Raw genomic sequence first — 27,544 nt, 5'->3', positions numbered from 1 at the left:
CTGTTTATATATTATAGGTCTAGAAGAAAGTAAATTTTGTGGGGACCTTTAATTCCAGAAACATAATCTTTAGAAACAAAGTTAGAAGTACTAACAAAGACCAGGAGTCATCCTAGAGGGACACACATTAAGTTAATTTGAAGAATCTAGTAATCATCTTGCCTGAAAAAGTTGAATCCTTCAGCGCCCCCTGTGCCCCCATCTTTCAGTTTCTCCCCTTCCTTCACAAACAATATTTTCCATGATTGCAGACTGCACAGAGCTGTGCTGTTCCAAAAAGAAAAGTTATGCAAGACCTTGTATGGAAACCAATGTAACTAACTTAGAATTGCATGCAAGTTTCTGAGTTATCCAGAGCTCTTCATCAGGCTAGATGCTAAAATAATACAAATGGAAGAAGAGAGAGAGAACCAAGTGTTTTAGACCTTGATCTTAAGGTTTCTTGTCTACATCCTGTATAGAATTTTGCGTAAATAAAATAGTGCTTGGAGAGCTGTTATGTTGCATATACTGGGGAAGAAGCCAGTGATAGCCTTCTGATGAAACTTACAACTCAATAGTTTCAGTACTTGGGAAGCCCAAAGGAGCAGTAAAGAAAAGACATATGGTAAGTCTTTGCCCACAGCCACTGCAGTTAATCAGGTTCAAGGGTGGTTCCATCTTTTAAAACTGGGGGGGGGAAAGAGGTATATGATAGGTGTAACTTGTCACACAAGAGGAATCAGAGGTGTGTTCTCAGAAATTTCCTCTTCTGCACATCAAGAAACAGGATGTGAAACTATCCCTTGCACCAGTGTGCCCAAATCACACTTTGTCAGGATAATGGCAAATGGGAGGTTTCTTTTGGTGATGAACAGGAGGAAAAAACCCACAGGCAGGAACATCATTTGGGGTTGGGTAACTAACAGCCTCCTGAACCAGTCTGACTGACTAGCATCCCTTGGCTGATTCTGCACTTACTTTGTTTATTCCGTTGTGGATCCTGCTGAATTCAGATCAATTTGAACTCAGGTCTTCCTCTATCCCCTCCCCCCAATGAAACAGAATAGTGTTTTTTTCTTGAAGGGGGGGGGAAGAGGATTGGAGACAGTGGAGGAGAGAGGAAAAAAACAAGAAGCAAATCTGTACCATGAGAAGTTAGGGCTTCTGGAGCTTCTGCAGAGAGAAGTTAGGGCTTCTACTTTAAGGCAAGTTTGCAACCTGGAAACAAGGAAGCCTTTTAACTGAAGCCTTGGCCAATCAGGGCTTTTCTACAATGGAGGCTGGGCAGCATGTTCGGAACAAGCAAAGAGCTACATGCTTTCTCATGCTGATTTTTCCAATATTGATGGTTATACCCACTCTAGGATATTGCGGGGGAAAGGTAGGGTCACTCCTGATCAATCATGTTTGTTGCAGAGGGAAAATTTAAATTGGCCAAAATCAAAATGGAAATCACATTCAGTGGAGATGGCAAGGACTGAATCAACCTGGTATTGGAATAAAAGCTCCATGCAGATTCAGCCCTTGTAGGTTCCATTTTGTCATCTGTTGTTTCTGCAATGCTAGATTTTACAAGTTGTGCTTACATTAAGGAATTAATGAACACAGCATGTTGCTATGCACCATATGCAGGGGGGAAAGACAAACTAACACAAACATCCATTTTAAAAATTCAGCCTTTTTCTAGTTCTTTTCCAACACTGATTTGTACTATTACAGCTCATTCAAAACTTGGAAGTTTGCTTACTCCTAAAGAATTTCCAATAAAAATCCTTTGTCTGAGCATAATGCTATTCTAACAAAGGAGGGGGGGGGGAAGTTCTGGAGGAATGGAGAGCACTGAAATGACCAGTAACATAGAATGGATACCTACCCCTATGAACAGATGGAGAGCCTGTTAATTCAAATGACTCACCAATTTAAGCTGCTGGCACAACCAGCTGGAAGGCACCAGAGAAAAGCAATGCCAGACTAAACAGGATGGGGTGGGTGAATGTAACAAGATTTGCACGGCACAAATGCTGAGGAAAGTGAATCTCAGATGACAATTGAGCAAAGACACATTTTTCAAGGGGAAATCCTCTTCTTGAAATGAGCAGTAACTATGCAGGAGTGTGATCCTCCCGCACAATTCCTGTTCATTTAAACATAGCTTGTGCAGGAGAATGTCCTAAAGGGAACACTAGGGTCATTCTCATATGTGCAGTGATGGTAGCCATTTACAAACTGAGATGCAATTGGATATGTATAAAGGGAAAAGTGCCCTATTCATGTAGGTGAAAGGCAATGAATGCGACTGAAAATCTAAAGCAATTGGAGAGAAAAAAGAAAAAGATTAAGGCTGTTGGGACTTGCTGTGTCCAGAACATTGGCTGTACTGTGACGTCAATTGCTACATTGCCACCACAACTGTGGTAAGTCACCACAAAGGTGACTTACTGCAGCCAGGCAGCCATGCTAGCACACACAAACTAGAACATAGGATGATGAAGAAAGTGCTGATGAAGATTAAAAACTGACCCATGAAAAACATATACTGAATCAAGGCAACATGCTATTTGAAATCCAGATACCAACCAGAACTATAAGATTGGATCCGGGATCTAGTAAACAGTGGATCTGAGGAAGAGCTCTCTCCCCTTCCTCCTTGCAATATACTCCTTGCTTCATTTGTGGAATTGCTCAAACAAGAGGAAAGAGCATAACAAAACTGGAGTCTTGTGGCACCTTAAGGCCAACACAGTTTTGCTCTAGGTATAACCTTTTGTGTGCTATGCACACTTCTTCAGATACAAAAGGAAGGAGTGATCTCTACTGATTTCTCAGCAAGCTACATGCATTCCCCACCCTCCAGTTCCATTATGTTAATAAGGGTCCTTGGACCTTGACTCAGCCATTCACTGTTCACTGGAGTTCACCCATAAATTACAGGATCCATCTCCAAAGGCATTCTGCAGATGTTCAGGAATTCTAAGCAAAGTTATTTTTTAAGATTACACTGATAGTTCCATTTTGGATGGGACTGTTAAAGTGCCCTGAGTCTTTGAACACAAATCGAAAGAAGGCTGGTATCATGCAGCTGCAGAGGGACTTAATGCACAGCCTACCTTAGAGAAAGAGCAAATACAGCACTAAGAAAGAACCCATGGAATATGCAGTCGCTGCTGGTGATTTATTGGCTCTCTAGAGCTGGGTACAAAACAGAGTTTGTAATTACTACATTGCCTTTAAGCTTCCTTTATGAGTTTACATATATTTATGATTGATTATGCATGTGGCCAAGTGTGGCGGGCTGCTGCCAATTCCTAGCATGTATGCATGGGGACAACATCTCCCAGTGTATGCACAACTCCAGGGCAGGAAGGTTCCACCATACCTCACAGCGGGAGCAGCGGAGGGGGGCAAGGGGCACAGGGGTTTCACCACAGGATGGTGGGATAGCTGCACCATTGTGTACAAATGCCCCGTTCAGCTCTGCAGCACAGCAAAGTGGAATGGGACATTTCGTGTCCCTGCATGGACACTGTAGGTGTGGGGGAGGAGCCAGGCCTTGAAGGCGCGGCTCTTCCCGCATGCACAGGCCTGCCCTGGCAGGGGCTCTGATGGCTGCCGTGACAAGACAGGGAACGCAGAAGAATCTGCGTTCTCTTGCCACGGGCTATCAGAGGCTCTAATGTAGGCCAGAGCTGGGAAGGAGCCCAAATGTCATTGGCTTCATGCGTATCCAGGGATTAACCCCACTGTCCTGCCAGCACTGGCTTGCCTTTCCCTACCCATGCATAATCGGTCTATATGGTCCATGCAGAAATATGTTCTTCAGGAAGTAATGATGTCAACCTCCAGGTGGGACCTGGGGATCCCCCCGAATCACAGCTCATTTCCAGACTACTTTATTTTTTAAAAAATTTATACTGCCCTTCTCAGGGGCTCAGGGCAGTTTACAACAGAGACATTCCCCTGAAGGAAATGGATGCTTTTTAGGGCAGACTCTACCCTATTTAGATTCATATCCTCCCCAGGCTTCATCCCCAAATCTACAGAAGCTTCTTAACCTGAAGCTGGCAACCCTATACACCTCATCTACTGCCAGTGGCCAGGGGGGACCTGGCAACCCTATTCAGGAGAGAATGTGTGAATGCATCAAAGAAAGGAGAACAGGTGCATGGATATATTGCCCATTCTCCAAAGAGGCAAAGTTTAACTTCAGTTTTAAAAAGAGTGCAAACAGTATAATTATTCTAGTATTCCTATTAGTTATTTATGTGAGAAGAATCTGGGTTGGGCCTTGCCTAATAATTCAATCTTGAGTGTTTCTGGTCCTCCAGAAGCAGTGTTGGGAGGCATTTGGGGCTGCAGTGGAGGCAGGAAAGTCATGCTTCACTAATGGAAATCCTTCCACCAGAAGGCATTTTCAGTAGGTCCTGGGGATAGGCAACCCCTGGCATGCTTGCCAGCACTGGCACTCCAGACCAGTTTACTTGGCATCTGCCCAAACAGCTGAGGCACTACCAGCTCTTGCGTATAAGATGATGATAGATGTAGCTTATGTTTGTTATTTACTATTCCCAGACCAGCTCAGACTCCAACAAGAATCCTTGAAGTGCTGCATTGTTATTTGGGCTTGACTTGCCCCTAAGCAGGTCTCCAAGTACAACCTTAGCCTCTCCCCCTCCCCATTTTATTTGCCTGTACACTAACAACTTAACAGATTGAGCAGATCTTTTCAGCACCTGTGCTGAAAGGGTTGCTTGTCCCTGTTCTATGTAGAGACCTGGGACAGAAATGGAAATCTGGGTGTGAGAAAGGTGTGATACTGGTTTAATCATATCTGAAGCATAGCTTCCTTCACTGTTTCACCTCAATGTTACCCTATCCTGCCAAGAAACATTCATTTGTGATGACTGCCAGTAATAACTTTATACCACAAAATGGGCGAGGCTGATTTTTCATAACAGTGACTGAAGTTTACTAGCTGGGTAAGTCCCAGTTGGTCCTCGGTGCCTTAAAAAGATGGGAAATATTGCTTTTGAGCAGAGTCTACTTCTTATTCATGCAGGTTTGTAGACCAGTTTGGATTTATTTCAGTGGCAATGTAAAACAAAACAACAAAGCTCAAAAACAGCGCAGCAAGGGAAAGTGACAATATATGCCTATGGGGCTGAATAAAAACACAAACATATATACAAACTGAGATATACAAACTGAGATATTGCTAGCAAGATGGGGAAAGGGTGAATTTTGAAACAAAAGAAGGTAATGGGGACAGTAAGTCTTAGGAATGTGCATGTTTATCCTGAGGTAAGTACCTATTTACTTTCAAATAAGTGTGACAAGCATTACAGGCTTAAATGAACCATTTAGAATAGATTTCATAGAGGTAGAAAAACCCTACATCTGGATAACAAAGCATCCTGTGGCTCAATTCAGCAGATGAATGAAAATTAAGAAACCTCAGGATCTCTTATTTGGCTGCTGCTGACCGACATGGTTGCCCCTCTAGAATAAACTTTTATGGCCTGCATCGCTAGCTGTCTAACACAGCATTTCCCATCCTGCAGATCCTGATCAAGAAGCAGGCCGCAAAGCTTGTGAGGGTGGGTTACAGGCTTTTGCATTGAGCTGAGCATGCACTGTTTTTGAAGAGGGTCACTATACCAAGTAAACAAGTGGATCACCATACCATAAAGATTGAGAACCACTGATCTAGCACATTTTTATCCCACCCTTCCCAAGAAACTCAAGGTGACATCCATGGTTCTGCCCTGCTCCATTTTATATTAACCCTGCAAATTAATATACGCTTAGAGTTTCCTGCTAGATTGGGGATTTCAGCCTAGGCCTCCCAATTAGAGAGGGATCTTTGATCATTTCCCAGTGGAAATTATATTTCCAAACAGAAGGAACTGCTCATCACCTTGGAAACATTTAAGTACTTCCACTCTTCCCTCTTAGCCTGTCCCTTGATATTCCCCTTTCCCATTGCCAACACTCCCTCTCCCAGAATCCTGTGCTCATGGGATCCAAGTGCAATATTTGGTACAATATCTCCACTGAGGCTGGCAAAGGTATGCTTTGCCAGTACAGGAAACATAGCCAGTGCCAAGGACCCCCAGTGTCAGCACTGCAGGGTAAGGCATAATGGTTTCTATTAACTGTTGATTTCATTACCCTGGATTTCCCTGGTGGGAGTGCACAACATACTGGAAACAATGTGACACCAAACCTTTGATAACAGGCTTGCTTTATATAGAGTCAACAGGTTTTCTCCATTGTTATTGTTGCTTAAAAGAGATGCCGTTATCACATGAGATGAATTCCATTGGAGTGGTGCCAGCTGCACAGCAGCTTCATTCAAGCAGTATATACCTAAAATCAAGACAGCCAATGATCTCCCTAACTATTTAGAAAATTCAAATCAGGGGAACTACAGAATTACAGATTTCTTGGGGCTGGGAAACTTACCTAACCTTGCCATTGACCTATTTAAAGACCATCTCAGCAGCTTCTTGATTAGGTTTATGGAGAGGAGGGGCTACATCAGTTATGATTACAGAATTTATGGTGTGGCTAGGTAAAGTGACACTATTTAGGGGGATATGTAGGTGAATTATGGTAATAACTTTGAATAGTTTGCAAACAATTAGGTATGATCTCAAAGTCTTATCTCCTAACTCTTTTTGAGAACATGCACCCCCCGCATCCCAGGTTTAATGAAAAATGTAATACAGTGAACAGGAAATAGTCCTCTGTTTCTTTTGGAGATGGCCACATTATCTGTTGTACAGCTGTGGCTTTTGTTCTATGTGCAGATCCCTGTAGACTCCTACCTCACAGAATAATAATTATGGAAAAGCAACTTCCAAGTTCTGTACAATGGTAGCAACAAAGAAGGGGAAAGTAGTATCTGAAGGAATGGGATGGTATTGTCAGGAGGGTGAGCATGGCAAAATTCAACTGTGAGGAGGGGGATGCTGGATGCTCTGGATGCTGTAGGATGCTATAGTTTTCCAAAATATCATTTAGCATGTATCACTAAAGCATAGACACATCCTGACAAAATACTCTCAGGTATTTGACCAGAAAACATACTTTCATTAACGACCTGTCATTGAATAACTGGACTTATTAATATGTTTTATACAGAAATTAAGCTGTCAATTCCAGTACGGCATCCGTTACTAGTGGGTGTGACTCCCTCATAGGGTTGCCACCTCCCAGTCGGGTTTGGAGGTCTCCTGGAATTGCAAGAGATCAGTTTGTCAGTATAAGACTCCCTGGCATCACATTCCCCCTGAGCTCCCTTCCCACCCCCTCCCCCACCCCCAAGTCTGAAGGCATTTCCCAACCTGGAGTTGGCAACTCTACTCTCTAGAGCTCCAGCCAAAAATCTTCCATCATCCTGCTATTTGATATTCAGCGACTGAGCCTGGAATGCTCCTGCACGCAGAGCATGTATCTAAGTGGCCCTTCAATCATTATGTTATGTGGAACTACAGAGGGCTGAATTATATCTGCAAGTGGTTAGCTTTTAAACCCTGCTTTGGCATTTTTTTTCCTGTACTCCTGTACCAGTAAAGATCTCTGAGCACAGAGTTTGATATATAGAAAAGACCAGAGGACCAGATGGATAATGCTGATTTTATGTTCTGTTGTTTCTGAGACTGTGAGTGCCTACAGCTGTTTTAGTTACATTGCCACCTTCTCATTAAGTAATCAAATAGTATCTGACAGTGAAGTATAATAGAATAAACACTGTTAGACATATTTTCTGCTCAGAACTGTGGGTATTCCGCAACTGCACTGGGTAACTGCAGAATGGTTGCAGGATTTAACATCTTGTGAGTCTTAGCTATCATGGGGGCCTTTTAAGTTTCTGGCCCTTAAAACTGCTGCAATGCTGGATAAAATACTGATTAGGGGGTTACAGATTGATACAGGGGGTTTCACTCTGTTCTTCTCCATGACTATCAGAAGCAGAATACAATATACAAATTACCTTAATTCACATTTTATACATATTGGAGAATTCAACTTTCATTGGCACAAATATGGGTTATTGTGGCACAGAATTTTTTATATATGTATATATCAACACACTATATACACAGACCTATTCCCTAACTCTTTTCATGATAAGACAGGGTCAATATAATCACTAGCTGAATTAACACAACCATTTCCCCAAGAGGGTTACAGGCACCATACAAGACAACAGAATTCTAACCTCCCAACTTTATCAAATGCTTCCTAAGTAAGTATGTTGAAATACTATATTGAAATCTTGCTTAGAATGCCTGTGGACATGCTATCTGTTCTGAAGCAGAATGGGCCCAGATAAGTAGTAACCCAATTGTCCCTTTGTTCCTTGCAAGCCAGGTAGATTATTGTTCACTTACTCCTCAATACAGTTTGAAGGATGATAACAATTCAGAAAGAGGATGGTAACATTCCTCAGGACTCTCTCTATCTGGCAGGATCTACATGTCATTTAGACCGTTGGAAAAGGGAAATAAACCTGGCTACACACATAGCATACTAACAGCCAACAACACAGAGACAGATGATGGCACACACATATTTCTAATGCCATCCGTCTAGGATTTCTGGCACCACAGCAATCCTATCTTGATGCAATATTTATGTACTGTATGTCAGGCTTGTGCCAGAATGCAAGCAAACCTCATAACTGAGAGCTGCTTGAATCATTTATGGGAGCAGAACGTGTGCTGTTGCCTTGGCCATCCAAAACCCAGTAGCAGATTAAGGGAGAGCAGATCAACTGCAGACTCCTCTATTTCAATGGTTGCTTATTTCTTCTGCTTCCATCAAAAACAAACGTACAAGCCCTTGTCTTTGGTTTATGGATTACAATAGGAAGGAAACCAAGCCCAAACAATTCAGGTCAAGTCCTGACACCTGGAAAATCCTAATAATAACTCTGTATAATTTAGTTATACCACTGGAATACACAGTATTTTTAGGGAAAGGGGAAAATAACATTGCTTAAGGGTTGAAGTAACATTACAAGAAATATGGAGACAAAATGGTCATGTGGTCCCATTCTCTTAAAACTGTAAGTTTCATTTTATGTGACATCCTGAAACCACAATGTCAAACATTCCCCCATCCCACTTGACCTGTAAGCTGCTGCTTACAATGACTTAGGAGCCCAATAGTATAATGATGTCAGGACACAAAGTAATAGAAGTCCTGTTCTTCTTGTAATCTTTAGTTCCACTCTAAAGCATTGTGTGGATTTGTTTTGTCCTCTCTGTACAATTCATATTTTCAGTTAAATAAAGCAAGTAAAGTTCAGTCTCTGAGCTATATTGCAGCAGACAGCAGACCCTAGCATTTGAAGACAGACTATCAATTTTAGGAATGTCTGTGCACTGAAAAAGGCTAATACAGGTATAAATAGCAGAATACGTTTAATGGGGGGGATGTCCATGATGATCTAGCATTGTGAAAGTTAGACAAGTGAAGATGGAAAAAAGTAGCTTCAAGCATGGCTGAGGGACCAGTCCATTGAGCTAATCTGTCTCTGGTACATGTAGTGCAAATGCCTGTTTGCTGCTCTCATAGTTAGAAAAAAAGGATCCGTTAGTTTTTGTATATCAAATATCAGTCCTGTGAAACCTGTAAAGATATACAAAATATAATTGTTGCTAAGACTGCGTATCTTAAAATAAGCCACAAAGTGTGTGTGTGGTATATGTATGTATATAGGCATACATGTTGTAATTACATTGTCAACACTAGTATTGAGTCTGTCTCTTCTAAATACAGACCAGTATACCATCTATTCCAATTCATGCATCTACAAACACATGATCATGCACACAGCATTTCTTCCTGCTGTTTGTGAGAAAAGTCAGAACATACAGAACTATACGTTATTTAAATAATATGCGTATGTGTGTGTGTGGACAGGGTAGATGAATATTGGTGGAGGTCATTCAAAGGAAGTTACTGTGAGCTATAAAATATATATATACATACAAGACACTGTTATCTAATCAATAAAAACACTGAAGACTGTAAGGACGATTTAAGAATCAAAACCATTTCTCAAGCAAGTCAAGCAATGGGTTACTATTAACCAGCAGATGACTGCACAGAACTGGTTGTGGTCAAGAACATGGGAAATAGGGTCCAAATGAGGCATGGAGTTTTCACAACAGTACCAAATCCCTTCTTGAGCTTAAATCACTTGAGACCATTTGACAAAGTCCAAGAGCATTAATTCAGAGCTGTCCTTCTCACAGCAGGTGGCGCCGATGGTGATCTGGAGGCCCACCTTGAAGGTAAGCGTCTGTTTGCTGGTCGTGCTGGCCTAGAGAAACCTTTCCCAGTAGACTGTTTCACTGGCAGAGATACCTGCAATACAAACAGGACTATTAAGAAGTCAGAATAGGACAAAAAAGAGCCAACCATGAACTGCTTAGAGAATGCTATGACGTACACTGGGCAATCTTACAACAGGTGGCCTCAGTTTATTAAAAGGCTCAGGGAATGTATTATTTACCATTTACATATCAATGTAAAGATGTAATAGTAGAGGAACTGTTATGGGTATCCAAGAATTACATGGCATAAAAGAAAGGCAAAAAATGCTTGAGACGGTTATAAAAAAAAACAAAAAACAGAGTTGAGTCACATGACCAGTGGCAAACAGCCTGAGGTGGATTGAGTCAATAAACAGGCTGCAGAGTGTGATTCTTTTGATCGCTCCATTACTCAAGTCTCTTGTCAGCATGAAATCTTAAAATGTTTAAACAAACATCATTTGTGCTGACTGCAAACTGAGTGACAAATTGATCAAATGATGATATACAGATCTTTAAAAAAACTGATTCAGCCCTCCCTGGCAGTTAAAAATTGATGGACTATCCTCTCTTTTAGATTCTGGTCTGCTTAAATCAATGAGATTTGCTGAATACCTGAAATTAATTAAATTTCAAATTCTGTCATTTTCAATCTCATCCTGATAAACAGCAAAAGGTTGAGTAGACCTCAGATCTCTTCCTGCAATCTACCACTCCTGATTCAATCATCAGAAAGGCCAAAGCTGAGAGTGAGCAAAGATTGGCCAGGGAAGCCCACTGTAACAAGAAAAGAGGATGATCTGGGGCCAAGAGACAAAGCCCTATGAAGATAGGTTGAGGGACTTGGGAATGTTCAGCCTCGAGAAAAGAAGATTGAGAGGGGACATGATAGCCCTCTTTAAGTATTTGAAAGGTTGTCATTTGGAGGAGGGCAGGATGCTGTTTCTGTTGGCTGCAGAGGAAAGGACATGCAGTAATGGGTTTAAACTACAAGTACAACGATATAGGCTAGATATCAGGGGAAAAAATTTCACAGTCAGAGTAGTTCAGCAGTGGAATAGGCTGCCTAAGGAGGTGGTGAGCTCCCCCTCACTGGCAGTCTTCAAGCAAAGGTTGGATACACACTTTTCTTGGATGCTTTAGGATGCTGATCCTGCGTTGAGCAGGGGGTTGGACTAGATGGCCTGTATGGCCCCTTCCAACTCTATGATTCTATGATTCTAAGCCAGTCCATCACTGCCTCCAGGCACTGGACCAATGAAGTAAGATGAGCATCTAGCCAATCTTCTATCAGGAGATAGAGCTGGGTGTCATCTGCATACTGGTGGCAACCCTGGACTAGCTGGGTGAGAGGGCACATAAAGATGTTATGGGAAATAATTGCACTATGCAGAACCTTGTGACTGCCAGGGGACGGTCATGACAGAATGAGGAGATTTTATCCACAAAATAACTCATGAAAGCTTTGCAGCTGATTTCAAAGTGAGTACTGTTTGGGTGCCCTTTGTGCAGGGTGGTCAAAGACCTGTTTCTTTGCATGCAGCCCCTCTGTATACCTGGAGGCTGACTTAGAATGGGTGGGGAAAGGGCATCGGGGAGCAATCTCATTAATGGTGGCTAACATCCAACTGTGCCAGTCATTGCCCATCCCATCTAATGAGTTGTTGGGAGGCTTCAGGTTCTACAGAGCATTCAGGAATCCTTCTGGATCTATAAGTCTTTGCATACAGGTAAAAATCTGGCCACGACCTCTGGGGGATGGGTGGGGAATTCACAGGCCCTCAGGGCATAGTGGTTAGGCATTTACTGATACCAGATCGACCTCTCTCCCTGTACCAAATATTAAGTCCTGAGTTTGGTCAGCTTGATGGGTGAGACTGGCAAAACATTGTGAGAGCCCTAGTATGGCCATGGATGCCACCAGGCTCAATCCAGAGACTGGTTTCTCCACATGGACACTGAAGTTCCCCAAAACAATAAGCCTGGAGTACCACAGAGTCCACTAGATCCACTACCTCTAGAAGGCTCAACAGGATATCTGCTGGTGAATTTGGTGGATGGTACAGCAGTCAGATGCTTTTGTCCCATCCTGCAGTCCATGACTGATATAGGACAAAGAATCCTGGGACAGCATGCTCCTTGAGGGTGACAGTTTCACCCTCTTTTACCCATGTTTCCATCATGCAAACCAGGTGCACTTTTTGGACCTACTTCTAAATCTCCAGTAGTCTTTGGGACCCTCCTGCAAAATAACTCTACACAACTTCTCCCTTCCAACAACATAAAACTCAGGAATCTCACATCAGTTACCATTGAACAAGTTTATGTTTCTATTGAGTCCTTTCCAAGCTCTCTCTGTCCCCTTTCTTCTTTCCTGACCTTACAATCAAATCTGTGAGAAAGTCACAACAAACGTTTAAGCCCTGTCCCACAATTTGAAAAGCAGTATCTTACACCAGGGGTAGTCAACCTGTGGTCCTCCAGATGTCCATGGACTACAATTCCCATGAGCCCCTGCCAGCAAACCCTGGAGGACCACAGGTTGACTACCCCTGTCTTAAACTATTCAATAACTGTTTCTCCATTTATTCCCCTAATTTGTTCCTACTGTTTTCCTAAATTGGCTTTAGAAAATTCTCACCTTCTCCATTTTATCCTCACTGAAACATCCTGAGATTAAGTTAGCCCAAGAGTACATACTGCTTCTCATCTGATTTTAAAATCTTACCTCAGGAAATTTCTGCTTCTCTCTGCCTTGTCGGGTGTGAAGTCCAACATGCCTAGCTGAATTATTCTGCAGCTCCTGCTTTCCTAGGTCTGTCTGGAGCATTTCAAAATAATGACCCACAGTTTCACAGTGGCCACCAGCAAATGTGGAGTTTGACTGTACCCACTTCTCTTTGTGAAACTTTGAATTACACAAAGAAGTTGATTTTTCATAGTTCTTCAGAAGCTTTTCAACAACACCATAATTTGACCTTGAATCAGCTGATCGTGGACGACCAGACAAATTACTTGGCCTCCAATCATGCTCATGAAGCATATGTTGGTAACTACTCAGAAGCCCATTTACTTGTTTTTGCTGTCCTGTTGCTTTGGTATTTTTGTTGGGATTGACTAGTTTCTCTTTTGTTCTCAAAGAGGGTCTTGGATCCAAAACATCTGCAACATCTTCATTTTCTTCTGTCCTGTTCTTTACACAGTCCTTCAGTATACCATTGGATTTAGGATCTGCCAATAGTCTTGGTGGCATTCGGTTCTTTGGTGGGCACTTTTTACTTTTATCTGTATGAAATACCGTTCTGTTAAACTCATCAATCTTTGCTTCCAGGGTTTCATTTCTCTGAGTCTTTCCAGTTCCATATCCAGAATCACCCAGCGTGTCACACACAGGAGTGTAAAAGTCAGTGGAGTAACACACATTACTTTGTGATTCAGGATGTTCTGGGGACACCATGTTTCCATCAGAAGAGCTCTTTTGGACAGAATGTGGGGCAGAGCCATTCTTAGTGAAATTCCCAGTCTTGCTTGGTTTGCAGGTCCATGTGTTATGGCAAAATTCCACTGACAGTCTGCATTCAGGGGACAGATCCCTTTTTCCTGTGGCCACTGTGGTAGCCACAGTATGACCACTAACAGGGTTCCACTCATTTGCTTGTGGTCCATCACGTAGATTTGAAACAGATGAATGGATAAAGGTGTTGCTGTTCTGACATTCCTGAGTCTGACAATGGTTTCTGTGCCCTGGGTCTTTTGCTAATGCCTCAGAAACTTGGACAGCTGCAGAAAGAGAGCTTGTCAGATGCCGAGAAGTGCTTCTTGGAGGCACAGGAGGAGCTTCATTCTTTTGCCATGGAAAAAAATCTGTTTTTTCAACATAAGCATGAACACTCTCCTTCACACACCTGCTGATGCCCATCAAGTTCTTCCTGTTATTCTGTTTTTCGGTTTCAAATGCAATTAAAGCAGTTTGTGGGTCACTGTTGCTCACACGGTTCATCTCCAGTGAAATCAGTGTAGTTCCATCTTCTGCAGATTCTTCCATGGAAGGAAGAAGCTTTTTTCTGCACACATATGAAAATCATTTTAATTAATAAGTAGATTTAATTTTTCTCTCTCTAAAAGGCATAGACTGATCAGAAAGTTTTTAACTTTTAAGGTGAGGGGGAGAGTTTAAGAGGGTTCCTTGAATGTGTTACGGAGCAGTTTCACTGCTACTTATAAAATAGGAGAATTCTCAGCTGTCTTAATTTAGGACAAGCGCTAACAGGAGTTTCAGCTGGTGTATCACTTGCAGCCAGAGCTAAGTGTGATCTGGGTAAATCTATTAGCAAGGCCATTCCTATTCACATGTAATTGCCTACATAACATGCAATTTTTAGCCCTATGCAATTTCAGTTAAGCATATGTATTGTTCTATATTGTAACATGTAAAATCATCTGAAGACTAAAGAATGTTCTTAATTTCTCCAACTCTCACCCAGTGTTTCTCATTCACTATCCACAGTGTACTTGTGTTTAAATATATAGATATATATATCAATTTTACCTTCTATGGTTGGACTTCTTGCGTATTTCCTCTTGATAGCTGCACAAGTCCTCACTAACTTTGGCAAGTTCTTTAAGAGCCTTTACAAATGCAAATTGCATTGGTTTAGTGTGATGGGTACGTAACATTTTCAGAATAAACACTTCTGTAATGCTGTATACTCCAAGTCAGAGGGAATGAAAATAGGGCACATCACAGAGACATCTGTGCTAACAGTACCTTAAATGCCATTGTTTACACTTCAGGGTTTATGTATCACCCCTGTTTCCTCCAGTTTTCAAAATTCACCCACCTTTTTCTTCACGCTGCTAACCATGGCTTCATATTACTTTTGAAGCGATGTAAATCTGGGTTAATGAAAACCAGTGTTTCCTCAGCTAATTCACAAACTATGATTTGTAGGAAACCAAGATGATATTCACCATGATGAATGATAAAAATAACAGCAAATAGATGATGGAAGAGGAAAATCTGTTGGTTGATTGATGTGTATGTGTATGTGTGTCCATATTTTGGCATGGAATTTAAATCAAAGCACGGTGACAATTTCCATATTTACTTTGTTTTTACACTTAACCACTTCAGCTCAGGCCAAGCTGTCCTGATTTTGTTACCATCCAGCTGACTCACAACAGACCCACGGAAGTTGCTTCTATTAAGACCAACCAATAAATAGACAATATATCAGAGTCCTGTAGCACCTTTAAGACCAATAAAGATTTATTCAAGGTGTGAGCTTTTGAGTGCAAGCACTCTTCCTCAGAGGAACCTGTACCTGTACTTTCCTCTTCCTCAGAGAAAGAGTGCTTGCACTCAAAAGCTCACGCCTTGAATAAATCTTTGTTGGTCTTAAAGGTATTACTGGACTCTGATTTTATTGTGCTACTTCAGTCCAACACGGCTACCCATTTGAATCAATAAATAGCCATTTATACAAATATGTTGACATGTTACAGGTTGCAGCCAAGAGTGGAACTCTTGTTCAGCCTCAGTGGAACTCTCATTTCCAATTTACTCACAATATTGAGATCCTGAGTGTAATTCTTAGTTGTTTTCAAGCCTGGGCAATCGCCAACTTCCTTGTAATTCTCAAAGGACAGATTATCCTTCACAAAAACATGATTTTTCCTCTTGTTCCTTGTGTCCTTGCTCTCTTTTTCTGCCTTGGTGAGCAAACTTTCTTTATCTTGTGAACAACAGTTGAGTCCTGGTGTGTCACTCCATTCTGAAGTGGGGGAATGTACAAACTGCTGTTGTGTCTTGCTATGAATGGCTTTATTATCAATGGCATTCATGTTGCTCTCACGCCTTAATTTTACCTCCTGGTAAAGCTAGAAAGGAAACAAAAAGCCCCCTATTAGACAACATGATCTTACATGGCTGATGAACAAAGGAATGCATTTATGTTCACTCTGAGTTTGTGTCACCAGACTTCTAAGTTTGGAATCTCTAGGGGACCAATAGATCTGAAACTTATTTTTAGAAAGAGATGTCAAGTCACACATTATAACAGTGATGGGGTCATTCTTTTCACAGGATACAAAGGAAGTACTGCAGTTACAAAAATGCAGACTGTGTTTTGAATGTGCAGTATAGTGAACTGGGACCAAGCCTGAGAAGGGTTTCCCAGAAACTTAAACACTGTACCACACTAGGTCTCAAATGAAATATACCCAGCCTATCAGCTCTGCTGTACCTGCAAATGGTCAGAGCAAACACTTTTGGATCCATATTTAACACTTTTACATGTGTTGCCGAGGATTGAACATGGAACCTCCTGCATGTGGAATAGATGTTCTCCCACTGAGCCACAACCCCCTCCCTAAAGCCACAACCCCACCACTCATACCAGCTCTCCTACATTTTAAGATTCTCTTAAACCAGTTTGGTGTAGTGGTTAGGAGTGCGGACTTCTAATCTGCCATGCCGGGTTCGATTCTGCGCTCCCCCACATGCAGCCAGCTGGGTGACCTTGGGCTCGCCACGGCACTGATAAAACTGTTCTGACCGGGCAGTGATATCAGCTCTCTCTCAGCCTCACCCACCCCACAGGGTGTCTGTTGTGGGGAGAGGAATGGGAAGGCAACTGTAAGCCGCTTTGAGCCTCCTTTGGGTAGGGAAAAGCGGCATATAAGAACCAACTCTTCTTCTTCTAATTTTGTCATGATACCGTCTTTTAAAGATTGATATTTGCCATGATGAGCAATTTTTAAAATTCAGGTCACCAGTATTATGGCATGCCCTCCCAGAGGAGGTTCACCTGATCTCAACATTTGCTTCCATTCAAAGGCAGGTAAAAATCTTATTTTATCATCAGCCTTTTGACAGTAAGAATACATATTGCCTGAGACTGATGTTTGAATATTTCCCTCCTGCTCTTCAGATCTATTGAGTGGATTAAGTGTGACTTTATTGATTTTATTTTATATGTTATGTCATGCTTCGTAGAGAAAATGCTGAATATAAAACCATCAAATAAATGAGAGGAACTAACCAAACAAATACAACATTGCCACAAGAATCAAACTCCGTACATCATCTGCCAAAGTACACTTTGGGAATGACCATTAGGGCACCAGATGCTTAACCTGACCCTGAGTGGAATAGCACTAGGACTTGCAAAGACCAAATGGTATAAATTCAATTCATGTCTCAGCTCTGGCATGTTGTTTATTACAATCCTTTTTCTACTGACTGTCATCAAAATTGTGGCGCCAGGCCAGTTCTCGTACTGCAGACTTCAAGCTACATTCTTTTCTGTGTTAACAAACACAATACCTCAGCATTTGTATCAGAACTAATGTGGGAGGCTAATGAGCAGAGGATTTCAGCTGCACTATGTGCTCAAGACATCTTTAGCTTTAAAAGTTTTTGTATAAATAAACCACACAGAGTATTTCATCAACAGCCCAGGGCAGCTTTTTGTTAACACGTTAGCACTGACAACAGCACCATGTTTCACAGTGAACATCTCATGTTATCGTCTCCATTTTTACAAAATACTCTTTTCTATGCATACTGCTTGTTTATTAAGGAGCCAGTTAATATTGAGTGGGGAAAGGACAGCAAGTTGGTGGGGAAAGAAGGGAGGAAGTTGTGTTCAAATATTTACTACTACAGTAGACATTTAAAAAGGGGGATTGCAAATACTAACAAATATAATAAAGGAACTTTAGCAATGGAACAAGTCATCTAAGAAGACTGGACATGTTCTTTCCTTGAAGTCTTTAAAAGAAGACTGAAGAGCCATCAATTAGGGACGCTCTAAGAATAAGACAAAATGAGATGATAAAGCTTAATAGCAGAGCCAGCCTGAACTCTGCCCTGGGGGAACATTGCTCCTACAGCAGGCTGCTGGTGACAGCTAGCCAGCTAAGCCACAAAGCTGTCTATTCCTTGAAGCTGCCTCCATAGTGTCAAGGTACCTGGCCATCCAGCCAAGCCCTGAAGCCACCTATATAGGAGAAATGAAGGCATCTGACTAGGCTAGCTCTTGTTTCCTCCCTTCCTCCTTTGGAGGGCAAGGCCATGGGTTACCCCACGGTGGTTCTGGGACGCCATCTACTAGGCTGCAGAATCACCAAGACCACTTCTGAGCAGAGCATATGTTTCCACACAGAAAATTCCCAGTACTATCCCTGTATCTCCCAATCTTAAAGCATTTCAGGTTCTAATGTTCAGAGAGACCCCTGCAAAAGACCTTAAAGAATGGTTTCCCAGCACACTGCTAGGTTGAATGAATTAATAGTATGACTCAGTATGGTATTTGTTCTGATGTGTGCTGAACTAGGGCTGCCAGCTCTGGATTGGGAAATACCTGGAGACTCTGGGGTTAGAACCAGGAGTAGGATACCTTCCAAAGCAGCCATTTTCTCCAGTGGAACTCTCTTTAGTCCCTATGCAAAAACTATGGTTTTCTTGCAGTCTTTGATTTTTGCTTAAATTTGTATAGCAAGATTCCATATCATTGTTGACACCCAAAATAAGCCAGAATACCTCTTCTATTTTCTTCTGCATGACCTTCCATTGACATTCCCACTCCTTCCTTTCATTGTCAAAACGCTCCAATAATTCCATTTTCTCTTTATTCCAGTTCCGTTCAGTTGTGGTCTCCAGTTGTGCCCGCAGGTCCATAGCTATAGTGGTTCAATTAAAAAATATCTCTGCTCCTCTTTTACTTTCTAAATTTCCTGGAATGTGGGGATTATTAAGTTGGAACAAGTCTTACTAGTTGCCTTTGGCTCCAGCTATAGAAATAACGAAAAAAGAAAATAACAACAAAATGAAATATGAGAAACTGCTAAACAGCTTCATTTGCATAGAAGGTGGGTTGCAACAGAAAACATCAATTTATATTTCAGAGTATTTTTTTTAATTAAAGAAAATGATTCTATAGGAGAAAATGACAACTTGAAAATTGTATGGAAAAATGGATTTGTATGTTAGGTCTTACAATCTCAACAAACATGGCAACTACTAAGAACCTTGTGTTATAATATGGCACAAAGATGGAAGCATGATGAAAATTATTCGTGGACTAATGATGAAGCAAGAGGAAATGTAATGATAGTCAATGGACTACTATTGATACATATTGGAAATTACAGCTATAATTAATTTTGTAAACAACTAAAATATATATTGCATTGGAATACAATAATTTCCATACAAGTATCCATATACTGATAAACAAAGTTGAATGATTAAATTTTTGGTTTTTAAGAATTTAACAGCAATTGGCTTATTTCCCATTTTCTTTTGTAATATTGCAATTATTATATTTAAATTACTTTTAAAATAAAAATATATTTAAAAACTACCAAAAGAGAGATATATTAAGGCAAGTTATACTCTTCTGAGTTGGGAATGCATTATAATTGACTAGTCTTTCATGAATATATCTAATTCACAACATGGCACCATCTGTGGATACATAGACTCAGAAACTGCAGTCATGGATAGACAAGGCAAATCTTTCTACAAACATAAAAAAGCTCCAAGTTTACAGACAAACCTGAAATCTAAAAAACAAGCACTGGATGGTTAACACCGCAAATTACAGAACCATCACCTATACCTTTAAGGTAAATGTCAATGGAATGTTTCTAGACAACCATAGGATGTCCCACCTTCAAATCCTGGCTTCTGCCAGCAAAAGGAAGAGGGGAGGAGAGCTCTTTCCTGGGTTATTGTGGCCTCCTAGTCCACCACTGCTTCCTTGCCTCCTATTCTGAAGGAAGGACTCAGCAGGGCCAGTCCCAGCAGCAACCACTAGGCAGCTAGCTAACAAGCAGTTCACATAACACACACAGGTGTAGTGATGGCTACATTATGACTTTGATGCCACACAACTCCACTTGGCCCCATTGGGGAAGAAAGTGGCGTAAATTAAATAAATTTATTTAGGATATCACTGTGCTACCTCAGAATCCAATTTGAGGCAGTTTACAATTAAAGCAAGGTCACAACATAACCCAAGCCATTAAAAACAAGCTATTGGGCACATACAAAGTATAAAAACAATCCATGGAACAGAAGTAGACCATTAAAAAGTAAAAGCAGTGCAGATTTTTCAGCACAGGGGTCATACAATCCTGCAATCAACCCCTGACAATATCTTGGCTGCTGTATTTTAGACCAACAGAAGCCAGTTTTCAAATGTGGAACTGTTTTTAGTGCACTACTGTAATCACACTTGGCTCTGATTAGAGCATCATTTTTAAATAATAAACAAAGCTGAAGCCTGGGAGCAGTAGATAAAAGAAATGTTGGTTGGTAAGAGGGAAAGAGGGAAAGAGGAGAGGATATGGGGCTACCAGAAGCCAAAAAAAGAGGCAAAAGGGATGGGTAAATGGATACAGGGGAAAATGAAGTAACCCCTGCAAAATGATGCAGGTTCCCTGCAGGTTCCCAATATCACAGATGATTCTTGACTTAAATTGCATATGAAAATTAGGAAACTTAGGCACTAGAAAGACTGGAATCAAAATGATATACAAATGGTACTATACCATATCAAAAGTATTCAAAATTATCAACTTCATTGTGTTGAAGATGTAATTAAAGAGGTACATTATTCCATATTTGATGGCTATACCCCCAAATCAAGCCTTTTATTACAATATTTTCAAAGTCATGAAAAATATATTAGATTATAAGCTTCCATGCAATTCAATAATTGGGATATTTCTCTCTGGAAGTACAGATAAGATTCAGTGAGAGCCAGAATATTTGTAGCCCAGAACTTGACAAAGAAATCTTTCTCACAAGTTGATTTATGGCTGCATAAAGTTTGGTTAATTATCCTTCTGAATAAGGTGACAGCATTTGGCAGAAGAAAATATTAACACAAGAACCTTTTATTAATATGTGTAAACCTTTTGCGCAATATTGGATGGCGGAAGTGTAGCATGGGAAGGATCAATTTTGGGGCGGCCAAGCTTGCACGCTGGCCTCCCCTAGATTTGGGGGGCCCCTTAAGGGGCTGTGTGGATGCAGAGCCGGGTTGAAGGCTTGCATTTCCGGGAGGCAACAGAGGCTGACACCCGGAGGGGTCACTCCATGTTGCCTCCCCCCCTTTTTCAGCCTGCCATTATGTCCAGGATTATGGGCTGGATAGCCAATGCAACCTGTTGAGGGGCAGGCTGTGATGGGCTGCCTTGTGGTCATGGACCACAAGAGGGCAAATTTCTCTTCCCATGCTTGCCACACTCAATGTTGAATAAAGGCTGTGGCCAAATATGTTACGCCAAATTATGGTTGCCAGTGTCCTCATTAGGCGTTCAATATCCCCCTGCAAGGCAAAACATTAACAAAACAACATTTTATTAATATGTGTCAACCTTTTGCGCAATATTGGAGCAGTATTAAATTTAAATTTTACATTGTGTATACAGTGATAATAGAATAGTTATTGTGTACAGTATTGGTATAACAATATTAATCACTTTAATAGTGAGTATATTGGCAATTTTTGTTTGAACAAAACAAAGTTATTCATTTATCATAATCTAATAATTCTATTTGCTAACAAAGTTATGAGTGATTCATTTTATGTCTTTAATATCATAAAATAAGTTTGTTTTACAAGAAAGTAAACATTACATGCCTTTAAATTCTCCTTAAAATGTCCATTACTCACTGAAAAATGGAAGGGAATGCTATTTTACACTCACATAGTTGATCCTTCCATCAACTCCATCCTCTTTGCCAATAAATATATATAGATACATACACACAAACACATCTTGCTTCACAGAAGTAGTGGTCTGACTTCACTGTTTCATGCTCTGCATTTTTTCTTACTAGAGTATCTGTGGTCTGTCAATGTGTTTTAAATATATGAATCAAAAGTACATGCATATTCAGAATTCTTTAACAGTGACCAAATAAATAATTTATGTTGAGTGAACTTTAATATGCATATTAGCCTAAGAACATGAGATTAAGAACTGCTTTACTGGATCTGTTTAGTCCAATAAACTGCTTTACTGGATCTGTTTAGTCACAAAAATCCCAAGTAGGAGCAGGTATTAGTTATCCCATTGCAAACTGGCTAATGATATACTAGTAGACGGTGGTCTGTATTGCTCTCATACCTCAAAATAAACACACCAGACAAAATGGATGTGTTAAATTTGTTGTTTGTTGCTCTCATCCCAGCTGATTTATGGTGACCCCATAGGTAACCAAACTGTGACTCTCCAAATGTTCATAGATTACGATTTCAGTGAGCCTCTGCCATGACTACATCTTGGCCATTACCTGGTTTATTTCCGTCAGACAACCTCCCCAGGGCCTAACTACACAATACCTGTGACAATAATGTCAGAGGTAATGTGTAGTTTGGTTCCAAGTCAGATTCTTTGTCAACAAGTGTAGGTTCATACCAAATGAAGCTCCCTCTAGTACAAATGGATTCTGCTAAAAGTTGATGCTGAGGCCAGTGTTGTTACTGCCTTCATTGGCATTTAGCTTGGGGCCTAAGAGGGGATGAAGTTTTGAATTTCCTTGTCACTCTTTATCATAATCACATGAATGCCATTCTTTGGCTTACCTGTGCAATGCAGCATTTAGTCCTTTATCTTTCCTGCTCTCATCCAGACCTGTCATTGGACTCTGAAGCCAGCTTCTTTTCCCCACTTTCAGCTTTGTTTCCACTGCTTTCCAATTGACTTCAGAACTAGCAAATTTTCTTCTGGTAATACCTGCCTGGAAAAATTCAGGACTGCTTTATAACAAACCAAGATTACTGTTAACAGCAGAGCTCTAAAAAGATAACACAAGATTCTCAAAAAAAGAAGAAGAAAAAAGCTAGGCAAAACTGATTGTTTAAGCAAAGGTCTTGGCTTCATGGAGTAAGCAGTTGGCGTATGAAGCTTTCACCTTTTCTAGAGCCAAAGTTTCCATTCTGTGCCAGGGATCACAAAGAATGTTTTTCCAAAACAACTGCACGAAATGTTCTCTTTTAGACTAATGTTATTAAAATTAAGAAAAACATTTGCAATTGCTTAAAAGTTTTAGAAGTGTATAACTATGAACAACGAATGAATTTGCTTTTGGAAGAGTTGTTACATTGTCTTTTTTCAGTAGATTAACTCAAAACAGACGTCAAAAGGAATTGTACAGAAGAATTCCTCTTCATTCATCGTATAAAGATTATTCACCTTGGGAATCTCTGGGCAAAGGGATACAATTGGGAAAGGTAAAAAAAACTTGTTTAATGTCTTCATTTGATGAGCAGGATCACATATGGAAATACTGTAGCAAAACCATTCAAACATTCCCCTATTGCTCTCTCACAGTCATACTCTTACAAAACAGTTTAGTTTGTAAAACAAAGAGAAACACTGAACTTCAAAAATGATTACTTGTTTATTTAAATCAATCTTTGTAATGTGTGATCTGTTTCTGACTAAACTTCATTTCAGAAACCACACTGGAGATAATCCAAATGCAATCAAGCTCTGGAAGAGCTTAGCAGGAATATTTACATGACATGTAATGTAGAATCAAATGGCTAGGAGGGAGTTGAGAATCACATAACTATGACAGGCTCTTCTTGACCCAAACTCTCCTAACAATTACCTCAAGTCAGGGACAGCATAGTGCCCTCCAAGCACAGCATTAGTATGGTCTAGTAGTAGACAAAGAACATGCTTGGACCCAGAAACCTGGGTACAAGTCTAAGATGTCAGGTTGTGAGCTTGGCTTCTCCTCTACAATATGGGAAGAAAGGTGACCTCTCACCACCCCAGCAACAAGGCTGTTTTGAATGTAATCCTAATCAAGACTGCAAAGCACTTGGCAATTTCAGTACTAACAGGTTTGAACAACACATACTATGCCCAGAAATGCCTGCAGGATAATGATGCAATTTGAAGAAATATATCCAGATGGCATCACCTAGCAACATCCTCTGCAGAGGCACATTCCCCCCTCTGAACCTTGGTTTATTCATGTTGTTGCTTATGAATTTTCTTATAAATTGATAGTAGGCCAATCATGATATTTCCATAGAGAACTGGGTCAGTGTTTAATTCTATCTCCAATACCAACTGGTATTATGGTGGATAAATTCCTGAGTGAATTGTAGCTCCTATCTTTATCTCTGGCTTCTTTCTCTACTTAGACTATTTTCTACACATGCAGCTTATGGAGAAGGAAGGAAGGAAGGAAGGAAGGAAGGAAGGAAGGAAGGAAGGAAGGAAGGAAGGAAGGAAGGAAGGACTTTGACAGCCATAATTTTAAAAGTTACTTCTGCAATCCTTTTATTTTACTTTTTTTTTTTTTTTTACAAATATATAACTATTATTCATAGCAAGGCAGTTTTTTGTCTCCATTGGGGGATCAGCTGGATGTCTTTCACTGTACTGACACTTTTCAATATGTCCTAGCCAAGGTCAGAAACTCAATAGAGCTTTAGGCAAATGATCAATGTTTTCTGAATCAATTGTATATATGTCACTCTCACTTCTTCAAAACAAATGGAATTCTATCATTTCAAAATTTTGTACAAGGTCTCTCACATTATGATTCCCTTTATCCTAATAAAAATCTTCTACAGTATGGAAGGCAGATTCTAAAAATAACATGCCAAAGCATATGCCAAGGTGGCATTCTGTTTTAAGAGGGGTGAACAAAAGCAGGCAGAGCCCTCCCTGGTTTTCAAGCAGCACAGTCATTCAGCAGTGCCAGAGTATAACCATGCACACTTAACAAAATGGTGAGTGTTGACTCTTTCACAACTGCCAGCTTCTGTATTGTTTGTACAAATTTCCCGAGTGTCTCCTTGTTGGGAAAATTAAAGGGCTGTCTGTCTCTTTCATTTACTGTACGAATCTCCCTGTCCTTAAGTAATCTCTCTTTGTTGTTCAGGTGATCACTGAGCAGCATTCCAATGGGGGGGGGGGAGGGATTCAGTGAAATGGTTTGGGCACCATTTCTAGCTCATATAGTTGTGGACATGTTTTTGTCTTTAAATAAGGTACAAACAACAGTTTAAAGGGTTTTTTAAAAAAAAGATAAGCTTACCTTTTATAGAGGAAAAATCCTTTCAGAATGATTTCAGTCCACATGTAACTAGCAGTGAAAGCAGTGAGGTTGGGAAAGGGTTTCCAGTTGTGAAAATACCAATCCTTAAAAGAGATGAGAGTGCTCAGTTTCTCAACCAGGGCAGCCCTTAGAAGTCCACGAGATCAGCCTGGCAACTTTTTGCAAACTGAAAAACAGTTCCGTTTAGCATCATCCCAGCAGCTGGTTTCTATGTGACGTCAGCACACAGAGGACGGTTTCAAAGCCTCTTCCAATCCCCAGCCCTGTAACTTTATATCTTCTCATATTTTGTGTAAACAACTTCATGTCCAAGACATTTTTAGGTTTTATAGTGGAGCCCAGGATTTAAACCTTGCCAAAACAGCCTGTGTAAATATTACTGCTATGACAATAGCCACTTTTAGATTTTTTTTGAAAAGGCAGTTGTCTGTTTCTAAAGAATTATTCTTTTACTGGGTCATATATGCACAGTGTTCAGAGCTCCAAACTGATGTCTGTTCTTTTGAATCCTCAGTTCTATTTTGAATAACATTTTTGCAGCAATCTTCTTTCTTATTCATGCAAAGAATAAGTTAGTCTTTAAAAAACAAAACCCACTGAGCTGTGCTTAAACAAGGCTTCTTTATACAGAGCAGCATCATACTACACTAGATATATATGCCATATCATAAATTCCACCAGGCAAAAAGTCTGTCTACTTCTTCATTAAATGGAGGTCATGGTGCTAGACCATGTAATGGACTCTGTGCACAGCTGCCACTGAAAACTCTTCAACAGCTGCAGCTGGTATGGAATGCAGGGACTCCACCTAATGATGGGTGGCAGGGGTCACTTAGAGCACATAGGAATAATGTTCCAGAGCTTCCATTGGTTGCCTGCAGTCTACTACATCAGCATAATTTATGGTGCTGATTTAAAGTCACAAACCACAATTTTATTCATTGATTGATAATATATTTTGTCCCATTGCAACTGCAATTTTCAGATAAGAGAGCTTTTTATGATAGTGTCTTCAGCAGCAAAATAAGAGGCATTTTGTGGCTGTAAAATTCCTCTCTGTACATCATTCAGGTATGGTTGCTCAAGAAAATGAGGTATCTTATAGGGAATCCTTGAGCATTATAGAATATTCAGGGGCATATTCTAGAACAAACATTCAAGTGAACACCAGACTTTGGCTAGAGATTTCATTGCCATATGGTAGAAGTCTTTCAGCAGTCTTTCTTGCTACTAATTTGTCTTTTCATTCATTCATTCATTCATTCATTCATTCATTCATTCATTCATTCATTCATTCATTCAATTTCTATCCCACCACATTCCATAGACTCATGTCAGGTTAAATAAAAACAGTTAAAAAAACAATAAAACCTATCAAAACCCCTTATAATAAAGATAAAAGACAAGCAAGCAGCATAGTCCCCATTCCTCCTCTATTCTCAGCCAACCACCACAGGGTGGGGATCACATGATGATCCAGCATTGGCCAGAGGAGGGGGCCCAGTTGTTCCTGACCCCGGCCTCAACCAAAGACCTGGTGGAAGACCTCGGTTTTGCAGGCCCTGTGGAACTTAGATAGTTCCGTCAGGGCCCTCAGCTCTTCTGGGAGCTCATTCCTCAAGGTTGGGGCCAGGAACAAAAAGGCTCTGGCCTGGGTCAGACTGGCTGTGCGCAAGCCATGGATGGCCTTAAAGGTTAATCTGATCAAGGCTACAACTGGCAACCAATGCAGCTGCCTCAGCACAGGTTGGATTTGGGCCCTCCAAGGTGTACCTGTGAGGACCTTAGCAGCTGTGTTTTGCACGATCTGTAATTTCTGGGTCCTTATGCCACCCACAGGGCATTCACTCTGCAGTTACTAATCTACTGGAGGTCCCTGGCCCCAAATAAGCATGCCTGGCCTTGACCCCAGCCAGGGCCTTTTCAGTCCTGGCCCTGACCTGGTGGAATGAGCTTCTGGGAGAGATGACGGCTCTAATGGAGTTATCAGAGTTCTGCATGGCCTGCAAAATAGAGCTCTTCCACCAAGTCTTTGGTTGAGGTCAGAGCCAGGAACAATGGGGGACCCTCCACAGGCTATGCAGTAACAAACAGCATACCCCACCCTGACAGCTGCAGAGATGGGAGGACA

The 27,544-nt window shown here is 40.9% G+C and overlaps 1 protein-coding gene across 1 annotated transcript; it reads right to left on the bottom strand.

Annotated features, from left to right (window-relative positions):
• Nucleotides 1-7,974: 7,974 nt before the first annotated feature.
• Nucleotides 7,975-25,556, bottom strand: KIAA0408 (KIAA0408 ortholog). The gene is made up of 7 exons (XM_077299979.1): nucleotides 25,393-25,556; nucleotides 22,916-23,070; nucleotides 18,856-19,106; nucleotides 15,879-16,190; nucleotides 14,860-14,939; nucleotides 13,039-14,374; nucleotides 7,975-10,362 (listed from the first exon to the last, which is right to left on the bottom strand). Exons 3-7 carry the CDS (start codon nucleotides 18,991-18,993, stop codon nucleotides 10,225-10,227), a joined length of 2,004 nt encoding a protein of 667 aa, XP_077156094.1. The 5' UTR covers nucleotides 18,994-19,106; nucleotides 22,916-23,070; nucleotides 25,393-25,556; the 3' UTR covers nucleotides 7,975-10,224.
• Between the last annotated feature and the right edge of the window lie 1,988 nt (nucleotides 25,557-27,544).

This window comes from Paroedura picta, chromosome 1 (assembly GCF_049243985.1).
Source record: "Paroedura picta isolate Pp20150507F chromosome 1, Ppicta_v3.0, whole genome shotgun sequence".
Taxonomy (NCBI): Eukaryota; Metazoa; Chordata; class Lepidosauria; order Squamata; family Gekkonidae; genus Paroedura; species Paroedura picta.
The sequence above is the reverse complement of the archived record's forward strand: the minus strand, read 5'-3'. Positions and strand labels throughout refer to the sequence as shown.